Source organism: Engystomops pustulosus, chromosome 2 (assembly GCF_040894005.1).
Source record: "Engystomops pustulosus chromosome 2, aEngPut4.maternal, whole genome shotgun sequence".
Classification (NCBI taxonomy): domain Eukaryota; kingdom Metazoa; phylum Chordata; class Amphibia; order Anura; family Leptodactylidae; genus Engystomops; species Engystomops pustulosus.
This window is the reverse complement of record NC_092412.1, coordinates 47,919,381-47,945,965: the sequence shown is the minus strand read 5'-3', so window position 1 is coordinate 47,945,965 and position 26,585 is coordinate 47,919,381. Positions and strand designations below refer to the sequence as shown.

At 46.0% G+C, this 26,585-nt stretch overlaps 1 protein-coding gene across 3 annotated transcripts in view; it reads right to left on the bottom strand.

The window, feature by feature from the left end:
• PHF11 (PHD finger protein 11) overlaps positions 1 to 26,585 on the bottom strand; it is an 86,675-nt gene that overhangs the window by 13,961 nt on the left and 46,129 nt on the right. For 2 of the 3 annotated variants that reach the window (XM_072134491.1, XM_072134490.1), the window contains exons 12-14: positions 1,693 to 1,721; positions 1,269 to 1,576; positions 617 to 672 (exon numbers count right to left, since the gene is read on the bottom strand). In XM_072134491.1, coding sequence (XP_071990592.1) covers positions 617 to 672; positions 1,269 to 1,576; positions 1,693 to 1,721 — 393 coding nt within the window. Of the gene's footprint in view, positions 1 to 616; positions 673 to 1,268; positions 1,577 to 1,692; positions 1,722 to 4,684; positions 4,702 to 5,565; positions 5,604 to 6,971; positions 7,100 to 10,127; positions 10,233 to 14,624; positions 14,848 to 26,585 lie in introns of those variants that run through there. The other variant, XM_072134492.1, reaches the window with a different exon arrangement.

The following is a 26,585-nucleotide window of genomic DNA, read 5'->3' as shown; positions in this document are numbered from 1 at the left end:
TTACAGATCGTACATTTTGGGATGCGGTGATACCTAACATGTTTATGATTTTTACTGTTTATTTATTTATATCAGTTCGAGGGAAAGGGGGGGCGATTAGAATTTTTGGGTTTTTTAAAAAAAAAAAAAATTAAAATTTTTTACTTTTTTGCATTCTTTTTCCTATTTTTCAGACTACCCAGGGTACTTTTACCTTAGGTTTTCTGATTGATTCAACCATATACTGCCATACTACTCTATGGCAGTATATGTGGTTTTTGCACATCATCTATTGCAATGTGCAAATCACAGAGAAGCAGCTTCACCAGTGCCAATGGACGGGTTAACACCGGCGATCAGTGCTAGCACCACCAGTGTTACCGATAAGCATCTGCTGTAATATGGGCCAGTTCAAACGACAATTCCTTGCTGGAATGTAACAGATGAAGGGTGCTGAGAGAGGCTGAAGGTGGGGGGGGGGCAATAAGAGAGGAGGAGGCATTGAGGAGAAGGCAACTTTTGCCATTTGAACTATCCCCAGAGGCTATTGGAACCTGTCTTCAAGCAAAAATGACCTTCATGTTCCCTTTAAGGTCATTCATGCTTCAAATATAAATATTAGGAAAACTAGTCATACCTGTGAATTTGGTTTCCTATTTGAACTGTACTTCTTTTTTGTTTTTGGGAATCCGCCTTTATAAAGAAATGTATAATGTAGATTATTATTATAGTATGAGCATTTTTTTTTGCATAATATGTAACATATTCCCAAGTCTATAGAGTGTCACAGCTACAACAAACCAATTAAATCAGATAAAATTCACACATGCAAATTATATAAGTCAATGCAATCAATGGTCAGTTGTTTTTTTTACATGAGCTTTGTTCTTGTAAGTCATACTGCAATACATCAATGTATAATGTGTGGTCCAGATCTTTCTCTTTCCAAATGTTAAAGAGTTAAAGAGTAACCGTAATTTCAGAAACTTTTGATATGTTGTAGGGCATGCAATTTTAAGCCCTTCCTCAACTGAATTAGTTACCCGAACTTGCTCCTTTCACTGCTGTTCAGCAGCCTTCCCCCTGCTATCAGCCTCTGTCAGTGATCCCTCAGATGGCAGTTGCTAGACACTTCCCGTCCACACTGGGAGTGAGAATGTACATGTGAGGCACACCCTCTCCCTACACTGCTCTCAGCATTCAGTCATAGAGTGATTAAAGACAAGGACTGACCAATCAGTAAATCAGTTTCACCAAAAACACAGAATCCATCACCATTGAGTACTCACTGAGGGAGAAAACTCTAATCATTCTTGGACTCAGTAAAGAATCACTTTCTTCTGAACCTGAGTCTGGTCTCATGCTGGAATCACTTTCTTCTGAACCGGAGTCTGGTCTCATGCTGGAATCACTTTCTTCTGAACCGGAGTCTGGTCTCATGCTGGAATCACTTTCTTCTGAACCGGAGTCTGGTCTCATGCTGGAATCACTTTCTTCTGAACCGGAGTCTGGTCTCATGCTGGAATCACTTTCTTCTGAACCGGAGTCTGGTCTCATGCTGGAATCACTTTCTTCTGAACCGGAGTCTGGTCTCAGGCTGGAAGCAAAAAAGAATGATATAATAATACAATAATTATACAATAGTAATACAAAATACAATAATAATAACATTATTGTTGTATTTAGCTTTTTAAAAGAACCTGGCCAACTTACCATTGCCCAGATGTAGGCGGCTGAGCATCCTATGAAGGAAAAACATGGAATGTATTAGAGACCCACATAGAGAACAGTTGGTGCATTGGTCTTTTTTGTAATGTCAGTAAATAGTGGTGTTTTACTTTTTTTTTTTTCCTTTGTTTTATAACATTTCTTGGAAAAGAGATTTTAAAGCTGCAGCAATAACTGCTACAATTTTTTTTTTTTTTTTTTAAAAAGATAGAAATCAGGAGTCCTCAGTTGTTGATACCTTTAACTGGCTAATTTTCGAGACTACACATGTCTCTTCATCAGGCACAGCGTAACACAATGGGGCAGATTTACTTAGCCGGTCCAGTCGCGATCCATCGGCGGGTTCTCCGCCGCTGATTCGGGTCCGGCTGGGATTCACTAAGGTCCGTGCGCCGATATCCAGTAGGTGTCGCTCCTGCGCCGAGGTCCGCTGAAGTCCGTCGGAGTTCACCTTCTATTATTTGGTGCAGGTAAGCGCGTGTCAAGCGACACTTTAAAAAAAAAATCTGCGGTTTTTCCGAATCCGTCGGGTTCTTTGACGGCCACGCCCCCCGATTTCCGTCGCATGCAACCCAGCGCCGAAATCCGACCGCTTGCGCCAAAATCCTGGCGGAATTCGTGCGCAATTCTGGCCCTTAGTAAATGACCCCCAATGTCTGATATCCATGTCTGATAAAGAGACCTGAATAGTCTTTAAAGCTTGCAATTGTTAGAAACCTTTTTCGTTAGCCAATAAAATGCATCACCAACTGAGGACTTTCAATTTTTATCTTTCTAACCCATGGCACTCAGTACAAAGTACAAGAACACAGTACAAAGTATCCTTTACCTTTTTACAAAAAATACAGGCGGTCCCCTACTTAAGGACACCCGACTTACAGACAACCCATAGTTACAGACGGACCCCTCTGCCCCCTATGACCCCTGGTGAAGCTCTCTGGATGCTTTACTATAGTCCCAGACTGCAATGATCAGCTGTAAGGTGCCTGTAATGAAGCTTTATTGATAATCCTTGGTCCAATTACAGCAAAAATTTTGAAACTCCAATTGTCACCGGGGCAAAAAAAAAAAAAATGTCTAGAACTTCAATTATAAAATATACAGTTTCGACTTACATACAAATTCAACTTAAGAACAAACCCCCAGTCCCTATCTTGTACGTAACCCGGGGACTGCCTGTAGTGTGAATTTAACTTAAAAGAGTGGTTTTTAATTCATGCCCATGTTCTGGTCCCCTTTATCCAGTACGGCTAGTTCCTGTCTCCGTAATTTCATTCGTTTTTGCACCATGGATCAAGTATAACAGAAAGATGTTCTGTGAAAGCTATATATTTATATTTACAGGTGTATCCGTTATGTGATAAATTTAGAAATGAACTGACCTCATTAAATTTTATGGGAATGGTGGACAAAGCCGAGCACAGCGCTCCTAGAGTCAGTGAATGTAGCAGCAGGATCACTCTTGTCCTGCTGCTCCTACATTAATAAGAATGGGATTCCATTTCTCTGGAGAGCTGATCATTCTTGTTTACTGATTAACTTCATAAATGGGATAAACCTTTTAATCTAGAAACAAGTCACATACAAATAAGTATAGTCACTTTGGGGCATATTTATCAGGACCTCTGTGCAACGCCAGTGGCGCCGAGGCCCTGAAATAATCGCAAATGCTAGCTTATTGCTAGCTTTTGCGATTATTTGCCCCGATCCGCCACCTTCACGCCAGCACTTGCGGCAGAAGCCTCTTGATGTATCGGGCTGCGAACTTGCAGCGGCGGGGCTATCATACGCTGGTGCACGAGCCACACAATTTGCCTAAAGTCACAATTTGCCTAAAATAAGTTTGAGATTACTTCAGACACTGCTTTCTTGCACATGATAAGAATTCATCAGAAATGTGGTTTGGTGAGCTTTAAAAATGTGGATATGGGCACAAAGCATTATCCTCACCAGGGCCACCACTAGGAATTTTGGGGCCCCTGACCCCCTCGTTGTCCATTCCCATATTGATACATAACATTATACACAATTTTCTTTTTTTACCAGAACATTTTTGAGCCATGACAAGCTAGACAGGACCCTACTCGACTGCACTCAGTATATAGATAGCCATTGCACGTGCCCCCTCAGTATATAGATAGCCCCCGCACATGTCCCCTCAGTATATAGATAGCCCCACCGGTCCACAATCACCCCCCCAGTTCACAGCAGATGCCCCCCTTTAATGAATGTCCACCCTAGATGCCACCTTTAATGAAATGTCCTGCCAGATGCCCCCTTTAATGAAATGTCCACCCAGATGCCCACTTTAATTAAATGTCCACCCCAGTTGCCCCCCTTTAATGTACTGACCTTTTGGCTTCTTCTCCCCGGCCCCGCTGTTCCATCTTCTCCTAGCGGTTCCGTCTTCTGCTCTACTGGCCCACTAAGACGCTTCGGTGTCGCGGCAGCGGGGCATCATAAAGAAAGGGCCTGCGCGGCGCATACAATATGACGTCACGAGGTGGCAACACCGCCGCGTCATACTGATGTGACCGGGCCGGAAGAACAGAAGATGAAGCCGGAAGGTGAGTACAGATTTTTTTCCCCTCTCATATAGGGCTCGGGAATGGGGGGTTTAGTGGGGCCCACCTTTTGAAAGGAAAACAGGGGGGGGGCTTGAGCACAGTCCCACTAGACCCCCCCCACGATGGCAGCCCTGATCTTCAGATGCTAGGGACCGCCTTTTGGGGACTAACAGTATGTAGTTTTGGAATACTAAACCCTGTGGGCACAAAAACAGCTTAAATGGCCAGCTGAGCAGATCTTCGGTGATGGAGCCAACTGATATTGATGGTCCATTGTGTGGACAGGTCATTAATATTAGCTCATGGCAACCCCTTTAATTTTTAAGGAAATTAATAATGTGCACACATGTGTAAAAGCTATAATCTTCTTATTTAAAGGTTGAACTGCAGTGAGATTGTAAGTACTTTACCTGACTTTTCTCTGGGTCTGTAAAAATAAGAACACAACAAAATGTTCACCAAATATAACAAAACAGGTAATAAATGATAAAGAATAGCATTAGTACAATTCAAGTGTAGTTTAGTAGCATGCATAAATTGCCATTTGTGTAGCACAAGGATCTAAAATCTATGTACATGTCAATTGCATTAAATATACGGCAGATTCATATTTCTTTTTAATATCAACACCTGTTTATATCAACAATCCATATCACAACAATTATGAACAATTAGGCTACATTCACACTGCCGTTGCCCGCCCATACCGTACCGTAGCGGGCAACGGCAGTGCACGGGGAGAGGAGGAGGAGATGAGCGCAGATCACCCTCGCCCCGCTCCATAGGAAGTTATGGCGCACGGCGCCGTACTACGGAGAAAAATAGGACATGTCCTATCTTTTTCTGGGGTACGGAGCGGTACGGTGTCGCACGTGTGCTGCACCGTACCGCTCCCGAAGGGTGCCGTGCGCCCATTGCCGTCTATGGGGGACGTATATCGGCCGTATATACGTCGGCCATATATACGTCCCCCATACGGTCGTGTGAATGTAGCCTTACATATTTACAATGGTTTTCAAGGAACTACAATTGATGGACTGCACAGACTCCCAATAGACCTGATGAATGCCAAAAAGGGGCCTCTTCTTTTTTTTTTAATTATTGCCTGGTAACTTACAACTCATGTATTAATCTGCCATACATCAGGGGGTTATGCTCAGAGTATGGATTTTTCTTTCCTAACATATGTGCTGAATGCACACATTTTAAACAGTGTGAATAAACTCTTACACATATAGTATACACAAATGTCAATACTACAAAAGAATAAAGACTGCAACATAACACTTACCATTTGCTTGGTTTCTTTTATGTTCAAAACAAAATACTCTACAAAACAGATGTAGAGTGTAATTTAGAACTAATTCACTTTAAAGAGAACCCGTCATGCAAAATAACCCCCCTAAACTAAATATATTTTCATACACTGCCATTAGAGAGCATTGCCTCTATCCCTTCATTGTCCCTCTACAGGCCTGTAAACCTAAGCAATGAGGTCCTAAAGCTGTATGCAAATGACCTGTGAAATGTCCAATGAAGCATTAGCATATTCAAGCTGTCCACTCTATTCATGAGTGGGAGGCACAGCCACACCCCCAGTGCATGACTGACAGCCTGTATAATGATGTGAGGCTGTATAATGATGTGCTTCCCTGGTGCTGGCGGCCCCTGCAGTCTGTGTGTGTGTGTATAGGAGAGATACAACAGCTCCAGGCAGCCATGTTACAGCAGAACATGTCATATTCATGTGTAGCTGATGTCTGTGCCTCTCACCTGTATATTAGGAGGATGCAGCATGTCAGCAGATGCAGCACACACACTAGCAATGCTTTACTATACATTACACACAGACATGAGCAGGGGGAGGAGAGGGGAGGGGTAACAGGGGTGACATCACTGCCTCTGACCATGTGACCAGCCTCATTTACATAATAAAGAATAGATGATTTTACAATGAATAATGTATGAAATAACTAGATAAAGGCTGGGATGGGATCCTTGTGAGCTGCTCCAACAGGTAGAGATGACAGGACAAGTGACACAGACCTGATGACAGGTGTCCTTTAAAGAATGAAAATACTGATTATATAGACCACTCCTCTTACATCACAAATGACGTCCTGTGGTCCAAGGAGGTCAATGGTTATTCAGTGAAGAGTCTTGTGACCCCCAAGTACTTTTAAATGGACTTGGTGTACAAGACTGGAAGTACCAGAGACATGCAGCAATGGGTTTTTGCAAAATACACTTTAAAATAAATTTTTCCTCAATAAATAATTGATATTGTTTGTGTAATGAAAAGTTATACAATTTCCCAATATACTTTCCTCGTGGATGTATAGATCTCTCCTTGCTGTCTTTCTATAGGAAGCTTCATTGTTTACTTCCTGTGGTCATGTGATGTCACACAGGTGCACGACTTTTTATATCCCTGATCATTTGATGTCCAACAGGTGTAGGGCTCCACATGACCAGGGACAGATTTATATCCACATGAAGTAAACAATAAACCCTCCTGTACATTGACAGCAAGCAGAGATCTAAAAAACCTCAAGGAATTGATACAGAAAGTATATTGGAAAATTGTATAATTTTTCATTACACAATTTGCTGACAGAGGACAACCTAATTAAGGCACCACACCCATTGATTTGTAAAAGTATGGGTATGCAGGTAAAACAGGGAAGTGGAAATTACATAAAACGTTCTTGATTAAGAGAGCCCTTGGCTTTTTCCACACATGGAAAGTGATAAGTTCTCCTGCATTCTTCGACATCACAGCCGACAGTTGCTCCTCGTTTTCTACAACGGTTAAAGAAACATCGCTGAAAAGAAAAACAATTGTGAAGTATTGTAGAATAAGTAAGAGCAAAATCATACAATTTTGTAAGGAACAAAATCAGACAGTGCAGACATTTTTACGAACCAAAAAAACTTTTATGAATTGACTTACCTCATATGACCAAAATTCCTTAAATGACAACAATGGCTGGAGAATGTTTCCAGTAATTCCTCACTTTTAAATGCAACATCTTGCTGCAACTTGCGACAGGTTAAAGAAGCCCATTACAGCTGCATTTCAAATATGTCTTCTGCCTTCTCTGTACATTTGCATTACAATATAGTTGTGTTTTATAAGCTACCTTGCACCCTGACAGAGTCCTCTGTGTAGTCCCAGGGGTTGGGCTTTGGTTTGGATGCATTTCAAAAAACAACATGTGACTTGTCTGTGCTACAGACTGCTCAGCTCTCAGCCCCCACTTTTGTGCTTCTGTACAGCTCCTCCCTCCTACTCCATCACAGAGCTAACAGCCTGGTGAGATGACATCAGTGGAGAGGGAAAAGCTGTACAGGACCACAAAGGTGGGGTCTGAGAAGTCTGCAGCACAGACAAGTCACATGTTGTTTTTTGAAATGCATCCAAACCAAAGACCAACCCCTGGGACAACACAGAGGATTCTGTCAGGAAGCCAGGTAAGTAATAGCATTTGCATTACAATATAATTGTGTTATTACTTACCTGGCTTCCTGACAGAATCCTCTATGTAGTCCCAGGGGTTGGGCTTTGGTTTGGATGCATTTTAAAAAAACAACATGTGACTTGTCTGTGCTACTGACTGTTAAGCTCTCAGCCCCCACCTTTGTGCTCCTGTACAGCTCCTCCCTCTCCACTGATGTCATCTCACCAGGCTGTAAGCTCTGTGATGGAGTAGGAGGGAGGAGCTGTATAGGAGCACAAAGGTGGGGGCTGAGAGCTGAACAGTCTGCAGCACAGATAAGTCACATGTTGTTTTTTAAAATGCATCCAAACCAAAGACCAACCCCTGGGACTACACAGAGGACTCTGTCAAGGTGCAAGATAAGTTATAAAACACAATTATATTGTAATGCAAATGTACAGAGAAGGCAGAAGACATATTTGCACTGCAGGTGTAAAAGGCTTCTGCAACCTTCTTTAGTGAAAATGAGGTCCCTGGTGACAGGTTCTCTTTAAGCACTCCACTACTCTATAGGGCGTCTTATCTTCAGGAACAAGCGTTCATAAGAATTATTGGCATGTGGTGCACACAGATGTGAACAGAGCCATAGGGTGCAGTCACACGTACCACTTTGATTCTGATTAGAAGCAGAATCACAGAGCATAGGGGTGTGCCACAGTCTGATCGCATATACATTTCTGTGGAAACGCATACAAACAGTTACCAGCAACCGGGTACTGGTTACCGATCGCATGCGTTTCAAAGCGGTACATGCGCCACAAAGAACGGAATGGGGCGTGCACAGCTGTAGTATAGACTGGTCCGCACACCAACAAGAGACAATATACACTAAGAAGAAAAGAAGTGTGCTATTCCGGACCCAAAACTGATTTTCAATACAATTCAATCTTTATTAAATAATTCATGAAATACACAACTGCTAGTTTAAAATCAATTAAAAATATCAATAAGGACACAGGACAGAGTGGGTGCATCACCCTACTCCATCCACCACCCCTTACCACAAGTGTATGGACGATAGGATAAGATGAAAAAGTGCCAAAGTATACAATATCTAAATAACAAATAGGTTTCTGTGGCTAGGATAGCCAAGAAGGTGCAAACAATGCATAAAATATGTACATCCAGATAGCATATATATATATATATATAAAGGTACGAACCATATAATGTAACCTGCCAAAAAACGATCAAATACTTACAAACCTATAAGGCATAACACATGAATACACATGCAGAAAGTGCAAGTGCCATATAATAATGGAGTATAGACAAAACCGTGTAGACCTGGGCCTGGCCAAACGCCCAGGTGTTCCCATCCACAAACCTAAGCCACAATGCACAGCATACACAGAACAATGGTAGGGGTGGGAGGCTCCCCACGCATATCGTCACTGTTTAGGGAGCCATTATATGGCACTTGCACTTTCTACATGTGTATTCATGTGTTATGCCTTATAGGTTTGTAAGTATTTGATCGTTTTTTGGCAGGTTACATTATATGGTTCGTACCTTTATATATATATATGCTATCTGGATGTACATATTTTATGCATTGTTTGCACCTTCTTGCCTATCCTAGCCACAGAAACCTATTTGCTATTTAGATATTGTATACTTTGGCACTTTTTCATCTTATCCTATCGTCCATACACTTGTGGCAAGGGGTGGTGGATGGAGTAGGGTGATGCACCCACTCTGTCCTGTGTCCTTATTGATATTTTTAATTGATTTTAAACTAGCAGTTGTGTATTTCATGAATTATTTAATAAAGATTGAATTGTATTGAAAATCAGTTTTGGGTCCGGAATAGCACACTTCTTTTCTTCTTAGTGTATAAAGCGGTACATGCGACGACACCCTAAGGCTACCTGCACATAACGTAGAATTTAGGACATAGGCTACATGATTTTTCTACAGCTAAGACACGGCTAAATTCTCTTCTATGGGCTCATACACACACACGGCTGTGTATTTCACGACTCTGAGTATAAGCCGACTGCCCAAGACGCAAAAGTTAGAGCAGGTCCGGTTCCTGCTTGGGTTTGCGCCTTGTCCATCATTTTCAATCCATCGCTGTGTGAACAAAGCTCACCCACGGATGACACACGAGATGTAGATAAAAATCCACAGGAATGTTGTTTGCATACCATATATACGCTGTACACGTCGGGTGCAGGTAACCAAAGCCTGTGTGCACACTAATATTACACCCTATTACTCTATTAAGACACCAATGTTGTGTGAATCCAAGATGCTTGGATCTAAGGGCATGTAGACATTTTATGGCATTATGCATCTACACTCTGATATATTTGTAGAGGTTATCATTGCATAAAGTAAATGGTCTTACCAGCTTTTTCCCTCTCTCTATCTCCTCTAACACAAGTTCAATATCACATTCAAATCCTTCCGTCTCTTCTTGAGAGCCTCGAGATATAAGCGGAGGGCAATACAGCTAATGAAAGGAAAAATAAAGGGAACTTAATCAACATTTAATCACATACCGTATATACTGGAGTATAAGACACACAAAAAATAGGCTATATACTAGAAGTATAGTCAATATTATATTAAGTCAATAGGTTTTCCCATTTTTTTGTGTCAAAATTAGGGGTCTCGGCTTATACTCGGGTTGGCCTATACTCAAGTATATTCTGCTTACTTGTAACACAGATTAAATAAAAATATCAAAATCCTTTCTAATGTGGTCCCATAATATTTTTATGGGGGGAGGGACTAAAAGTGACTTAATTAACACTGACTCAGGCAAGGACACCTTTGTTTTGTCAATGATCACAAATGTGTGCGACAGAGGGGGGAAGTGTCACAGATTTTTGAGGAGTATTTTAGCCAAGGAGGAGTATTAAATTTTCTGTAATACAAAGATATAATAGATAGTCGTGGCTCATTTATAAAGTGGCTCATTGTAATGAATCCTCTGTAAAAACGCCATATACTGCAATACTGTAGTATTGCAGTATATGGTAGGAACGATCTGACCATCTAGGGTTAAAGTACCCTAGAGAGTCTAAGAAATAGCAAAAAAAATTAAAAAAAATTTAAAGTTAAAATATATATATATATATAATAAAATATTAAAAGTTCAAATCACCCTTCTTTCCCTAGAACTATTATAAATCTAAATAAACAGTAACAATCACAATCATGATAGGTATCGCCGCATCCCAAAATGCCCGATCTAGTAAGTTATAAAAACGGTTAGTGCTGGGGGTAAACCACGTAACGGAAAATACCGTCCAAATTTCCGAAACATGACTTTTACATCATTTTACATAACATACAAAAATTTATAAGAAGTGATCAAAAGGTCACATAGTCCTCAAAATGGTAGAAATAAAAATGTCGGCTCATCTTGCAAAAAATTACTCCTCACACAACTCCATACACAAAGTATGAAAAAGTTATTAGGGTCAGAAGATGGCGACACCATTATTTTCTTTTCATAGACATTGGGGCTCATTTACTAAGGGTCTGTCGGACACATTTTCGGAGGGTTTCCCGACGATTTCTGTTTTGCGCAGAATTGCCCCGGGGAGAGAGTGGGGAATTGCCCCGGGAAATGAGTGAAAAAAGGCTGCGTCCTTAAGGGGTTAAACACTTATATACTGGTGTGTGCCCCCTGTGGCAGGATCCACTCTTCTTTAAGCTTTTTATACTCCTATTTTTAATAACAAAAAGGCTTTTAATGCAAATGAGCTTTAGGGGCTCCAGGCTCCATTAACACCTATGGAGCCCAGAGCCTCTCACACTAATTTGCATAATTGTAAAAGCCTTTTTTTGTAAAAAAAAACGGCATAATAAGCTAAAAGAAGAGCAGATTCTGCCAGAGGGGGCACACACCAGCATGTAAGTGTGCGTGGCTTACAATCACTGATCCTAATGGTAGATGTCTTTTAAAGGGAACCTGACAGGGCGATTTGTGAGATTTACACATAGATACAGAACCAGAACTAAGCTTACTGTATAGATACAGTATGTTACCAAAACCAGGATTTCTACATAGAAATAACATTGTTACATAGATAAGGGACCTGCACCATGTTTGCTACATAAGTTCTCCAAAGACAATTTTATGTCCTGTGGCCAGGACAATGGGCATCCTGTAGGACGGGACGCGGTTCTACCATCGCCATAGCAGCGAGACTATGGAACTCTCTGCCGCAGGAGGTTGTAATGGCGTACACGTTCAATAGAGACCTGGATGCCTTTCTGGAGAGCAATAATATCATATCATATAGTGTTAATAGTTCCTGTTGATGCAGGGAGTTATTCTGATTCTGATATTAGGGGTCGGAGTGACGGGCCATAGAGACAAATTAGGAAGGGATAGAGTCAGTGTTAGGCAGGGAAAGTTGAACAAACAAGTCTTTTACCATTATTTGTTCATGGCAGGGTTAGCATAGACAGGTGAAGGGCATGACGAAAGGACAGATCAGAGCAGCTGCGACACCGCACAAAGAGCCTTACTGTTATAGAGGAGGATGGCAGCATTAGGGTTATGTCTGGCGCACAGATGCCCTTGAACATAGGTACTTAAAAAAATAAAAATGTAAGGGATTGCCCAATTTTTGTAGAAAGCTGCATTAATGCAGAAATATGTAGTGCTACACTAAGCAACATGTAAGAATGAGAGTTTGTACGTAATTGTAACATTAAAGTCTATCTCTAACTGTGTGTATCAATTGCCGGAACACTATCGGGCAGATTTACTTACCCGATCCATTCGTGATCCAGATGGCGCTGCTGCGCTGAAAAGCATCTGAACGCGCCGGAATTCACAGAGGCCGGCTGAGTGCAGGTAAGCGCATCCCGAGCGACACATATTCCGTTTTTAAATGCGGCGGTTTTTCCGAATACATAGGGGTTTTCGTTCGGCCACACCCCCGATTTCCGTAGCGTGCATGCCGGCGCCGATGCGCCACAATCCGATCGCGTGCGCCAAAATCCCGGGGCAATTCAGGTACAATCGGCGCAAATCGGAAATATTCGGGTAACACGTCGGGAAAACGCGAATTGGGCCCTTAGTAAATGACCCCCATGTATTTATTTATCAAATTATTTTTATTCCATTCCCTTATAAAAATAGCTGGACCATTATACAAGCTCTTATTCCTCTTGTGTCACCCCCTCATCCACATAGACTGTAAGCTCTTGTGTCACCCCCTCATCCACATAGACTGTAAGCTCTTGTGTCACCCCCTCATCCACATAGACTGTAAGCTCTTGTGTCACCCCCTCATCCTCATAGAATGTAAGCTCTTGTGTCACCTCCTTCATCCTCATAGACTGTAAGCTCTTGTGTCTCCCCCTCATCCTCATAGACTGTAAGCTCTTGTGTCACCCCCTCATCCTCATAGACTGTAAGCTCTTGTGTCTCCCCCTCATCCTCATAGACTGTAAGCTCTTGTGTCACCCCCTCATCCTCATAGACTGTAAGCTCTTGTGTCACCCTCTCATCCTCATAGACTGTAAGCTCTTGTGTCACCCTCTCATCCTCATAGACTGTAAGCTCTTGTGTCACCCCCTCATCCTCATAGACTGTAAGCTCTTGTGTCACCCCTTCATCCTCATAGACTGTAAGCTTTTGTGTCACCCCCTCATCCTCATAGACTGTAAGCTTTTGTGTCACCCCCTCATCCTCATTGACTGTAAGCTCTTGTGTCACCCCCTCATCCTCATAGACTGTAAGCTTTTGTGTCACCCCCTCATCCTCATAGACTGTAAGCTCTTGAGTCACACCCTCATCCTCATTGACTGTAAGCTCTTATGTCATCCCCTCATCCTCATAGACTGTAAGCTCTTGTGTCGCCCCCTCATCCTCATTGACTGTAAGCTCTTATGTCATGCCCTCATTCACAAAGAAGATAAGCTCTTGCGAGCAGACTGTCGCTTTGTAATGTCTTATTTTATTTGTATATGTTTCCCAGAATCTGTAAAGCGCTACGGAATATGATGGAGCCATATAAATTATATTATTATTATTATTACTATGTACAAAAGAATCCCCCTCCCCCAAGGGGATCAATAAAGCAATATTGTATGGTTAAACACATTCTGTACTCCTATGAGTCAGAATGTGTCTCCTATCCAATGCATACGAGATAACAATTACATTTAGAACTTCCGGGTGAAAGCATATCCTAATGGATTAAAACATTCTATAAGGAATATACATACAATGCTCTGACACTGTAAATACATGTAAGTAATAAGCCATGGCCCGCTTAACCTCTGAATGGTGACTAATTTTGCTCACAATGTAGAATAATTAAAGCTTAGACAAGAGAACCATACAATGCTCAGATGATAGAGCCAAACAGTACTCAGTAACAGAACCATATAGTACTCAGATGATAGAGCCACACATTACTCAGTAACAGAACCATATAGTACTCGGATGATAGAGCCAAACAGTACTCAGTAACCGAACCATAAAGTACTGAGATAATAGAGCCACACAGTACTCAGTAACAGAACCATAAAGTACTGAGATAATAGAGCCACACAGTACTCAATGATAGAACCTTACAGAGCACAGATGATAGAGCCACACAGGGCTCAGATGACAGACCCATATAATCCTTCGATGATAGAGCACACAGTACCGTGATGATAGAGTGACACGAGTCTTAGGATGACAGTACCATATCATACTCCGGTAGGACCACACAGGGCACTGGGGGACTGGCTGCATGCAGGGCCACATCATATAACCTGACAGCTATAGCCAGACTTTCCAGAGCACAAGCCCAGTCCCCTGGTGCTGTGAGCGCCCCCTACAGAAGGCAGACGATATACAGGACCCCGGGTAGCGCCCTGTTCTCACCATGCAGTTCCTGTGCGCCACCACTCTCCCGTCCGGCGACCTCTGCAGGTTCCCGATATAATAATTTTCCTCAGAGGTTTTGCAGAAGGCGCAGGTGTCCGGCAGGGACATTGCGGGGACTTCTCTCTGTGCTGGGGGGCTGCGGAGTCCCCTCTGTGCGGGGGGCTGAGGACTCCCCTCTGTGCGGGGGGCTGAGGACTCCTCTCTGTGCTGAGGAGGGGGGGGGGGGCTGAGGACTCTCCGCCCGGAGCTGGATGTGGATGCGTCTAGTTTCGATTTCGTTTCCCTCGGTTTCTATTACTTAATGTTGAAACATGTCACGTCCTGTGATCCCTCCCGGCAGCCATAGGACTGGGCGGACAGGGGAATCACTGCTTTACCCTGCGGTAGGTGGGTACAGGGTCCTGTGTGCCAACCCAGCCCCTGCCTTTCAGACCCTCTCACTAGGTTACGGTTAAGGAGCAGATTTAGATGCAATCAGGGCGGAATTTTGGGGCCCCTGATTAACAAGATTTCTGCCCCCAAAGCCCAGAACACACTGCTGCCAGTAGATAGGTAGCCTAGAACACACTGCACTTAGTAGATAGGTAGCCCAGCACACACTGCCCCCCTCCAGTAGATAGGTAGCCCAGCACACACTGCCCCCCTCCAGTAGATAGGTAGCCCACCACACACTGCCCCCCTCCAGTAGATAGGTAGCCCAGCACACTCTGCTGCCAGTAGATAGATAGCCTAGAACACACTGCCGTTAGTAGATAGGTAGCCCAGAACACACTGACCGCCTCAGAACATAGGTAGCCCAGAACACACTTCCCCCCCTCCAGTGGATAGGTAACCTGACACACCCTGCCCTCCCTCCAGTAGATAGGTTACCCGGCACACACTGCCCCTTTCCATTAGATAGATAGCCCAGCACCAGAGGTCGCACTAAGATTTTTACAGAAGGGTAATAATACTCCTCCTATTTTTGGGGAGTATTTTTAGCCGAGGAGGAGTATTAAATTTTTTGTAATAAAAATATAAAACTTCTAGCTGTATATAATGTTAACAGACGCTATTTATACATGAAAATCATCTTCACCGCGCGCTCACTACACACACACATACACAGAGCAGCACGCTCACTACACACGCACACACAGAGCAGCACGCTCACTACACACGCACACACAGAGCAGCACGCTCACTACACACGCACACACAGAGCAGCACGCTCACTACACACGCACACACAGAGCAGCACGCTCACTACACAGAGCAGCACGCTCACTACACAGAGCAGCACGCTCGCTACACAGAGCAGCATGCTCGCTACACAGAGCAGCACGCTCGCTACACAGAGCAGCACGCTCGCTACACACAGCAGCACGCTCGCTACACACAGCAGCACGCTCGCTACACACAGCAGCACGCTCGCTACACACAGCAGCACGCTCGCTACACACAGCAGCACGCTCGCTACACACAGCAGCACGCTCGCTACACACAGCAGCACGCTCGCTACACACAGCAGCACGCTCGCTACACACAGCAGCACGCTCACTTCACACAGCAGCACGCTCACTTCACACAGCAGCACGCTCACTACACACAGCAGCACGCTCACTACACACAGCAGCACGCTCACTACACACGCACACACAGAGCAGCACGCTCACTACACACGCACACACAGAGCAGCACGCTCACTACACAGAGCAGCACGCTCACTACACAGAGCAGCACGCTCACTACACACAGCAGCACGCTCACTACACAGAGCAGCACGCTCACTACACACAGCAGCACGCTCACTACACACAGCAGCACGCTCACTTCACACAGCAGCACGCTCACTTCACACAGCAGCACGCTCACTACACACAGCAGCACGCTCACTACACACAGCAGCACGCTCACTACACACAGCAGCACGCTCACTACACACGCACACAAAGAGCAGCACGCTCACTACACACGCACACACAGAGCAGCACGCTCACTACACACAGAGCAGCACGCTCACTACACACGCACACACAGAGCAGCACGCTCACTACACACGCACACACAGAGCAGCACGCTCACTACACACGCACACAGAGAGCAGCACGATCACTACACACAGCAGCACTCTCACTACACACGCACACACACAGCAGCACGCTCACTACACACAGCAGCACGCTCACTACACACAGCAGCACGCTCACTTCACACAGCAGCACGCTCACTTCACACAGCAGCACGCTCACTACACACAGCAGCACGCTCACTACACACAGCAGCACGCTCACTACACACAGCAGCACGCTCACTACACACGCACACAAAGAGCAGCACGCTCACTACACACGCACACACAGAGCAGCACGCTCACTACACACAGAGCAGCACGCTCACTACACACGCACACACAGAGCAGCACGCTCACTACACACGCACACACAGAGCAGCACGCTCACTACACACGCACACAGAGAGCAGCACGATCACTACACACAGCAGCACTCTCACTACACACGCACAGCAGCACGCTCACTACACACGCACAGCAGCACGCTCACTACACACACACAGCAGCACGCTCACTACACAGAGCAGCACGCTCACTACACACACACAGAGCAGCACGCTCACTACACACACACACAGAGCAGCACGCTCACTACACACACACACAGAGCAGCACGCGCACTACACACACACACAGAGCAGCACGCTCACTACACACACACAGAGCAGCACGCTCACTACACACACACACAGAGCAGCACGCTCACTACACACACACACAGAGCAGCACGCTCACTACATGCACACACAGAGCAGCACGCTCACTACACACACGCACACACACAGCAGCACGCTCACTACACGCGCACACACACAGCAGCACGCTCACTACACACACACAGCCGCACGCTCACTACACACACACAGCAGCACGCTCACTACACACACACAGCAGCACGCTCACTACACACACGCACACACACAGCAGCACGCTCACTACACAAACGCACACACACAGCAGCACGCTCACTACACACACGCACACACACACAGGGCATGCTCACTACGCACACAGGGCACACTCACTACACACACACACAGGGCACACTCACTACACACACACACACAGAGCACACTCACTACACAGAGTGCAGTGAGCGCAGTGCACTCCACAGGTGGGCCTCGCACTCACCTGGCACTGGTCTCCGGTCCTGCCGGGATCCTACAGCCGAGGAGCCGCAGCCCCACTGTCCACGTGTCTCCCGAGGCCTGCGCTCCCACTCCGGGTCTCTCCGGAGCGCTGCTGACACAGAACACTGAGCGGCCCGGGGCGCGCTGCAATCCCGCTACTAACATTTCCCTCTTTCGCAGCGCGCGCCGGGCCGCTCAGCCTGCGCGCTACAGGGAATAATTGGCATGCGTTCTTTTACGCATGGCAATTATTTTGGGGGTGTGAGAAAGTAAGAGGTATTGTGTGGGAAAACCGCTATCTGTCCTACAGGCAGATGAAATGCTGGTGGTAAAAGCCCTGGGTTTGTCTGCAGTAACCCAAGGGTTAATGCAGACATGATAAGCAGGAATAGTCTGTTTTGTCTGTGTTGGCCTAGCTAACACAGACACATTTGTAATGTCCGTACTGGGCCTGCTTATTATGGAGTAGGGGTAGGCTGGTAGTGGGACTCCTACTCCACCCGGGCTTCGGTCCTGGGTTTGTGAATTGCCCACAGGTGCGGGTCTCAGGCCTCGTTAGGGCCTGATTTAATCTACAGGCCAGAAGCAGTAGGAGAGGCCCTACCTGGAGAGCTGAAAGCGAGATTGCATTCTCACAGCAAAGGTAACTGAGGGTCTCCTGTCTTGCTGCTGGCCAAGAGCGTGTGCCAGGCAGCCTGGTACCCGGATAGCTAGGGTCCGTCAAATGTATTAGACAGTGCCTAGCCGGGCAGGAATTACTTTTGTAATGTTTTTGCATGTGCCTAAGCCAAGGCTGAATTTGTATTCTGTTTTGCAAGTGTAAATAAACACTTAAGTTGGACTTTTAAACCTGCGTGTGTCACTGCTTCCTGCACTGCTACCAGTCATTTACCAGAGCAATTCCCCACACATGGTGGATTGGAGCGGGCAAAGTGCAGTGAAGTATACACTAGTGCATGTCCTGGACAGCACTGAAGCTGCAAGCCACGGCCATGGAGGAGTTAATCAAGCAGCTTGTCCAGTCCAACGTGCAGCAGCAAGAGACAAACAGATTGCTGCTCCAGCAGGTAACAGCCCTGACCGCTGCTCAGCAAAGGACTGTCCCAGCAATGACGGTGAAGGACGCCAGGAAAGAGGTCCGCAAAGCTATAACCAAGATGACCGCCGAGGATGATGTGGAGGCCTATCTGACAGGCTTTGAGAGGGTGGCCACCCGAGAGAGGTTGCCACAGCAGCACTGGGCAGAGGTGTTGGCCCCCTTCCTCGTCGCTGATCCCCAGCAGGCATACTATGACCTGAGCGAGGAGGATGCCCGGGACTTCTCCAAGGTAAAGGCAGAGATCTTGGCCCGACTAGGAGTGGATCAGCATCTACGCGCTCAAAGAGTGAATAGCTGGAGATACCAGGAGGCGCTACCACCGAGGGGGCAGATGCACCAACTTGTTCACTTGGTCCGCAAGTGGCTCCAGCCGGAGACATCCACCCCAGCCCAGATGGTCGAGAAGGTTGTTTTGGACCATTTCCTGAGGGCCTTGCCGGGTGAGATCCAACAATGGGTGGGACACGGGGACCCGTCTGATGCCGATGCGCTGGTGGGGTTGGTGGAGAGGTTTTGTGCCACTCAGGCCCTAACAAAGAAAGCCCATTATACCAAGACAGGCCTTAAGGCACGGAAGGTCTTGTCACCCACAAATTCCCGGGGCAGGACAACGCCCAATGTCCGGGAAGTACCCCAGGGGAGGAGGAGGGGGGAGGCTCCCACCTGTTGGACATGCCATGAGCCAGGTCATATTGCAGCCCATTGCCCCAATTCCTCAGAGCCCATGGACTGCAGTTCCGCCAGAAGGGTTTCTCTCTATGCTGCCCCTGTCTACACAGCTACTAGCCCCGACTCTGCTGATGAGCGCCACCTGTGCCGGGTGACTGTGGCAGGGCATCCAGCGTTGGCCCTGCTGGACTCAGGCAGTCGGGTGACCTTGATTAATGGGTCCCTCACAGACCCCAAGGCGGTCACAGGGCGCACAATTGGAGTCCTGTGCATCCATGGGGACGTAAAGGACTACCCCACCACAGTTATTAACTTCCAGACCTCTTGTGGAGAGACACTACATGAGGCAGCGGTTGTCAAGAACTTGCCCCATGACCTTATCTTGGGACGGGACTTCCCCATGTTCTGGACTCTATGGCGGGGAAACCAAGAGTTGGGGGGTTGTTCTCCTGTGTTGTCTGGTCAGATCTCTGAAGCCGAGCCTGATGACCCAGACTCTGGAGTTCCTGCCGTAGGGGTGACCGCCACAGAAGATGGAAGTGTAATGTTTCCCCTAGATGTTATGGCAGGCGAAACTGAGGAGGTAGTGACAGGACCGCAGTTGTCTGATTTGGAGGTATCCCGTGACAACTTTGGTACTGCCCAACTCCAGGACCCCACTCTGGTCCGCGCCAGAGAAAATGTGGTAGAAATTAATGGCGTACCTCAGCACCCAGGTGCGGATAAGTTGTTCCCTCGTGTGGTGGTAAATCAGGAGTTATTGTACCGCATTGATAAGGTCCACGGTGAAACCCGGGAGCAGTTAATGGTACCTCAGCCATATCGTCAGATGGTGTTAGACCTTGCACATAAGCATGTGATGGGAGGGCACCTAGGTACCACAAAAACTCTGGAACGCATCTTGCAGCGTTTTTACTGGCCAGGAGTATATGATAGGGTAAAAAGGTATTGTGAAACTTGCCCTGATTGTCAATTGCATGCTCCCATGGTACACTTTCGAAGTCCGTTGGTACCTCTGCCCATTATTGAGGTACCCTTTGAAAGGGTCGCCATGGATTTGGTCGGTCCTTTAGTTAAATCTGCTCGGGGGCATCAGCATATCCTGGTAGTCATGGACTATGCTACCCGATATCCTGAGGCCATCCCACTGCGGCACACCTCTGCGAAACTAATTGCTAAAGAGTTGTTTGCCATGTTCTGCCGGGTGGGACTTCCCAAGGAGATCCTCACAGATCAGGGGACTCCTTTTATGTCAAAAGTCACCAAGGAGCTATGTCGGCTCTTTAATATTAAACAGTTACGCACCTCTGTGTACCATCCTCAGACTGATGGATTGGTAGAACGGTTCAACAAAACTTTAAAGAGTATGCTAAAAAAGGTGGTAAACAAGGATGGGAAGGACTGGGATGTACTATTGCCATATTTAATGTTCGCCATCCGAGAGGTCCCACAAGCCTCTACTGGGTTCTCACCGTTTGAGTTAGTGTATGGCAGACATCCCAGGGGTCTCCTGGACATAGCCAAGGAGACATGGGAACAAGAGCCCACCCCCCACAAAAGTGTAATAGACCATATCGCAGATATGCAGGACAGGGTGGCAGCCGTCATGCCCATTGTCAAAGAGCATATGGAGGAGGCACAAAGAACTCAAAGCCGGGTTTATAACAGGTCAGCAAAAGTAAGGAGCTTTAGTCCCGGTGATCGTGTGTTGGTGCTAGTCCCCACTGTAGAAAGTAAGTTTCTCGCTAAATGGCAAGGACCGTATGAGGTTATAGAGAAAATAGGAGAGGTGAACTACAGGATACGTCAGCCCGGACGGAGAAAACCCGAGCAGACTTATCATGTAAATCTGTTGAAGGCCTGGAAAGACAGAGAGAGTCTGCATACAGAGATGGTTCTGGCTAGTCCACCTCCTGCGCTACCCTCACAGGCTGCAGATAAGCCTGTGCCGGAGGCAGAACTGCGAATAGCCGATACCCTTACCAAAGAGCAACAGCGAGAGGCTCGAGAGTTTGTAGCAAGAAATACAGATGTGTTCTCAGAGTTGCCAGGCTACACATCTGTAATTAAACATGATATTGTCACTGAGCCAGGGGTAAAGGTAAGATTAAGGCCGTACCGAGTCCCTGAAGCTCGTAGACAAGCCATATCAGAAGAAGTTCAGAAGATGCTGAAGCTAGGGGTTATTGAGGAGTCCAAAAGTGAGTGGGCCAGTCCAATTGTTCTAATTCCCAAACCGGATGGGACGTTGCGATTTTGCAACGATTTTAGAAAATTGAATGAGGTGTCTAAGTTTGATGCCTATCCCATGCCCCGGGTGGACGAGCTTATTGAGAGACTAGGGGGTGCTCGGTACTTCACCACCCTGGATCTAACTAAAGGATATTGGCAGGTACCCCTGACAGATAGGGCTAAAGAAAAGACAGCCTTTGTTACCCCTGAGGGCCTTTTTCACTATGTTGTGTTACCGTTTGGGCTTCATGGGGCCCCCGCTACCTTTCAACGGTTAATGGACATAGTGTTAAAGCCACATAGGAGATACGCCTCCGCCTATCTAGATGATATTATCATCTACAGCCAAGACTGGGAGAGTCACTTGGCCAAGGTACAGGCCGTAGTGAACTCGCTAAGGGTAGCGGGCCTGACTGCAAACCCCAAGAAGTGTGCGCTGGGAATGGAGGAGACACACTATTTGGGGTATGTGATCGGTCGAGGTATAATTAAACCTCAGGTCAACAAGATTGACGCTATACAGGGTTGGCCTCAACCAGTGAGCACAAAGCAAGTCAGGGCGTTCCTGGGCATTGTCGGGTACTACAGACGGTTTATACCGAACTTTGCCACCATGTCCGCTCCCTTGACAGACCTGCTGAAGGGTAAAAGGCCTGTCATGGTGCAATGGAATGAACGAGTAGAAGGGGCTTTTCAGGCATTGAAGTCTGCATTGTGTGGATCCCCCGTCCTCATTACGCCAAACTTCAAGAGAGAGTTTATTGTGCAGACGGATGCGTCAGATGTAGGACTGGGAGCTGTCCTGTCTCAGGAGGTGAATGGAGAAGAACACCCCATTACCTACCTGAGCAGGAAGCTCACGCCAGCAGAGAAAAATTACAGTATCGTAGAGAAGGAATGTCTGGCGATAAAGTGGGCATTAGAGTCCCTACGGTACTACTTGCTGGGACGACAGTTCCGTCTCATAACTGACCACTCTCCTCTCACGTGGATGAGTAGAACTAAGGAGAAGAATGCCAGGGTCACTAGGTGGTTCTTGTCCCTCCAAAATTTCAGCTTTACGGTGGAGCACAGAGCCGGGAAACTACAGGGCAATGCGGATGCCTTGTCCCGAACCCATTGTTTAATGTCAGGAGTTCGCCCCCGTGGGTCTGAACTGAGGGGGAGGGTATGTGAGAAAGTAAGAGGTATTGTGTGGGAAAACCGCTATCTGTCCTACAGGCAGATGAAATGCTGGTGGTAAAAGCCCTGGGTTTGTCTGCAGTAACCCAAGGGTTAATGCAGACATGATAAGCAGGAATAGTCTGTTTTGTCTGTGTTGGCCTAGCTAACACAGACACATTTGTAATGTCCGTACTGGGCCTGCTTATTATGGAGTAGGGGTAGGCTGGTAGTGGGACTCCTACTCCACCCGGGCTTCGGTCCTGGGTTTGTGAATTGCCCACAGGTGCGGGTCTCAGGCCTCGTTAGGGCCTGATTTAATCTACAGGCCAGAAGCAGTAGGAGAGGCCCTACCTGGAGAGCTGAAAGCGAGATTGCATTCTCACAGCAAAGGTAACTGAGGGTCTCCTGTCTTGCTGCTGGCCAAGAGCGTGTGCCAAGCAGCCTGGTACGCGGATAGCTAGGGTCCTCAAAATGTATTAGACAGCGCCTAGCCGGGCAGGAATTACTTTTGTAATGTTTTTGCATGTGCCTAAGCCAAGGCTGAATTTGTATTCTGTTTTGCAAGTGTAAATAAACACTTAAGTTGGACTTTTAAACCTGCGTGTGTCACTGCTTCCTGCACTGCTACCAGTCATTTACCAGAGCAATTCCCCACAGGGGGTAATTGCGCCTCATCACGCGTCTATGACGCGTGGTGAGGCATTAATGCGACCTCTGCCCAGCACACACTGCCTCCAGTAGATAGGTAGCCCCGCACACACTGCCTCCCCCCTTCCAGGAGATAGGTAGCTCATCACATACAGCGCCCCCATCCAGGAGATAGGTAGCCCAGCACAAGCTACCCCCCCGCCCTCCAGCTACCCCCCCCCCCCCCAGTAGACAGGTAGCCCAGCCCCCGGGAATATAGCTAGCCTGCCACGCACTGCCCTACCTCCAGGAGATAGCCTAGCACACACTGCCCCCCCCCCAGTATATAGCTAGCCAGCAACGCACTGCCCCACCTCCAGTAGATACGTAGCCCAGCACACACTGCACCCCAGTAGATAGATAGCCCAGCACGGAGAGTATAGGGAGTGTCCTGTGTTTGTAGTGAGTATAGTGAGTGTGCGTGCGGTGTGTATGCTGTGTGCAGTGAGTGTGCTGTGTGCGTGTGGTGTGCAGCTAGTGTGCAGTCAGTAGTAAGTGTGCGTGCAGTGACTGTGCTGTGTGTAGTGAGTGTGCGGTGTGTGTGCAGTGAGTGTGCTGTGTGTAGTGAGTGTAAGTGCTGTGTGCAGTGAGTGTGCGGTGAAAATGATTTTCATGTATAAATAGCGTCTGTTAACATTATATACAGCTAGGAGTTATATATTTGTATTACATAAAAAATTGACACCACTCCTCGGCTAAAAATACTCCCCAAAAATAGTAAGAGGAGTATTAGTACCCTTATGTAAAAATGTTAGTGCGACCTCTGGACATGCCCTATGTTATCATTTTAATGTATAAGTGGAGTCAGTAACTGCTTTATGTAAATATGAACATTGATCTGTGCAAGAGACGGGCAGTATGTAACTTTCCTTCTTGTAGTCATAAAGGTGAAGCCACTGTCACCAGTTTTCACTCCATTAAACTGGTGTTCCCCTCAGGTAGTGTATGAAATTTTTTTTCTAGAGTTCCCTCTTTTATGGGAAATCACACTCGTTTACCTATAAATTAATCTCTTCCAGCGTGAAAATGAGCAGAGAAGAGTCATATTTTGCTTAAGATGTGTCAAGTTTAGAGGCTGCATGGAGCAGTGTCACTTCAAAAGACCCTATTTTTAATTCAATAGCAACAAGTAATTTGGTGCTATTGATAATCATCTAATCTTTCAGTTCACCTCAGGCAGATAAATATCCGATTACTACCTTTTTAATTCTGTATCTACGATTATTTAACTCGCAGATGAAATTGGATAGATTTGATTTATTTCTTTAATATGACACCAAAAGCCTCTAACCCCTTCAATCACTAAACTTGAATCATCTGAGGCAATACATTACTCTTCTCATTTCATCCTACTTCAGAGGAGATTTTTAATGGGTAATAGGGCGGGAATAGGTAATAGGGCTAGATTTAAAGAGGAACTACAGTATGACAGTATTTGCCGGTGGAGATTAAAGGGTTAACACCTGCGGGTGTTACTGGTGGGTGTTTGCTGCAATATGCAGCAAATGCTCAACGCTATGGAGAGAGCTTACCCTGTGAGCCTTCTCCAAACACCCACAGCCGTCGAGTGACGTAGTAATGATTCACACATCATTAAAGGGCATTTACCACCATACTTATGCCTGGTAGACTATCCCCAAACAGATGCTCGTTACCTTAGGGGTGATGGGGGCTCCTGCTGGCATGCTCTAGGCCATCTTCTATAAGGAAATTTCAACGTATAAAATTTATGCAAATGAGCCATAGGCACTCACATCTAAGCTAGCCAAGTGCCTCCTGGCTCCCTCGGATTCTAATTTCTTCACGCCCCTTCTGTTTTCATCCCACCATGTAGGCTGGCCGTAGGCACAGCAGACAACCGGTGGCGTCAACCGGCTATCTGCTAATCTCATTCATGCGGGGTAGCTACCTTGCTGGCACAGCTGGGTGCCTGCGGCCAGCCTACATGGGGGGATGAAAACAGAAGGGGCGTGAATACATTAGATTCCGATGGAGGAAGGAGGTGCTTGGCTAGCCTTATTTTAAAAATTGTGTGTCCTTTATTTTAAATTAAATTGTGTGTTTTCTAATAGATTTCGCCAAGTACTAACAACATGGCTTAGTGTTATCCAGTAAAAAAAAAAAGATAATAATAACCTCCTTACTTTTACTGTTGTATTGATTGCCACCAGGGGTGCGGGGAAGATTTTGGGTACAATGCTGCAACTGACCACATACAGACAGATAAACCCTGGGGCGGCCGTAGGCTGATATTATCAGGATGGGAAAGGGCAATAACTATGGTGACCAGGAGCCATGAGTCAAACCTACTTCTCCATATAGATAACTGTATTCATGGTTAATATTTCCCTATATCTGGGAAGGGTGGCATCCTTCATTTTCCTACTTTGGTACATGAATTTCTGGATAACCAGATACTGAGTCAAGCACACAAATCAGAAGAGTTTGGGGGGTGGCAATATAGAAAAGTTCCCTAGAGGGGTTGTACGTTTGGACAGTTCCCAAACATATAGAAGAGCATTAGAGATTGTATAACGGTCCAGCCATTCTTTATAAGGGAACGGAATAAAAATAATTTAACAGATAAAAATATTGCCGCTTGGCCCAGCCATCAGCCTCCATCTTATATACAAGGTTCAAGGTCCAATGAGACTGCAGAGAAGCCTGGTATCTGGTGTTTGGTGAATAACAGACAGGAGGAGAACACAGGATGGGTTAGTAAAGAGAGAGTTGAAGCAGTTTCATGTAGTTACAAAATTAATACATAGATCCAGTTCCAAAACCAAGCAGACTACATAGATACAGAACAGATATAACTAAATAAATTTTAAGAGCCAAGCGAACATCATAAGTACAGCATCGGATTCAGACTTAGTAAATGGATCCAGTACCAGAACCACTCAATTACATAGATATAGTACCTG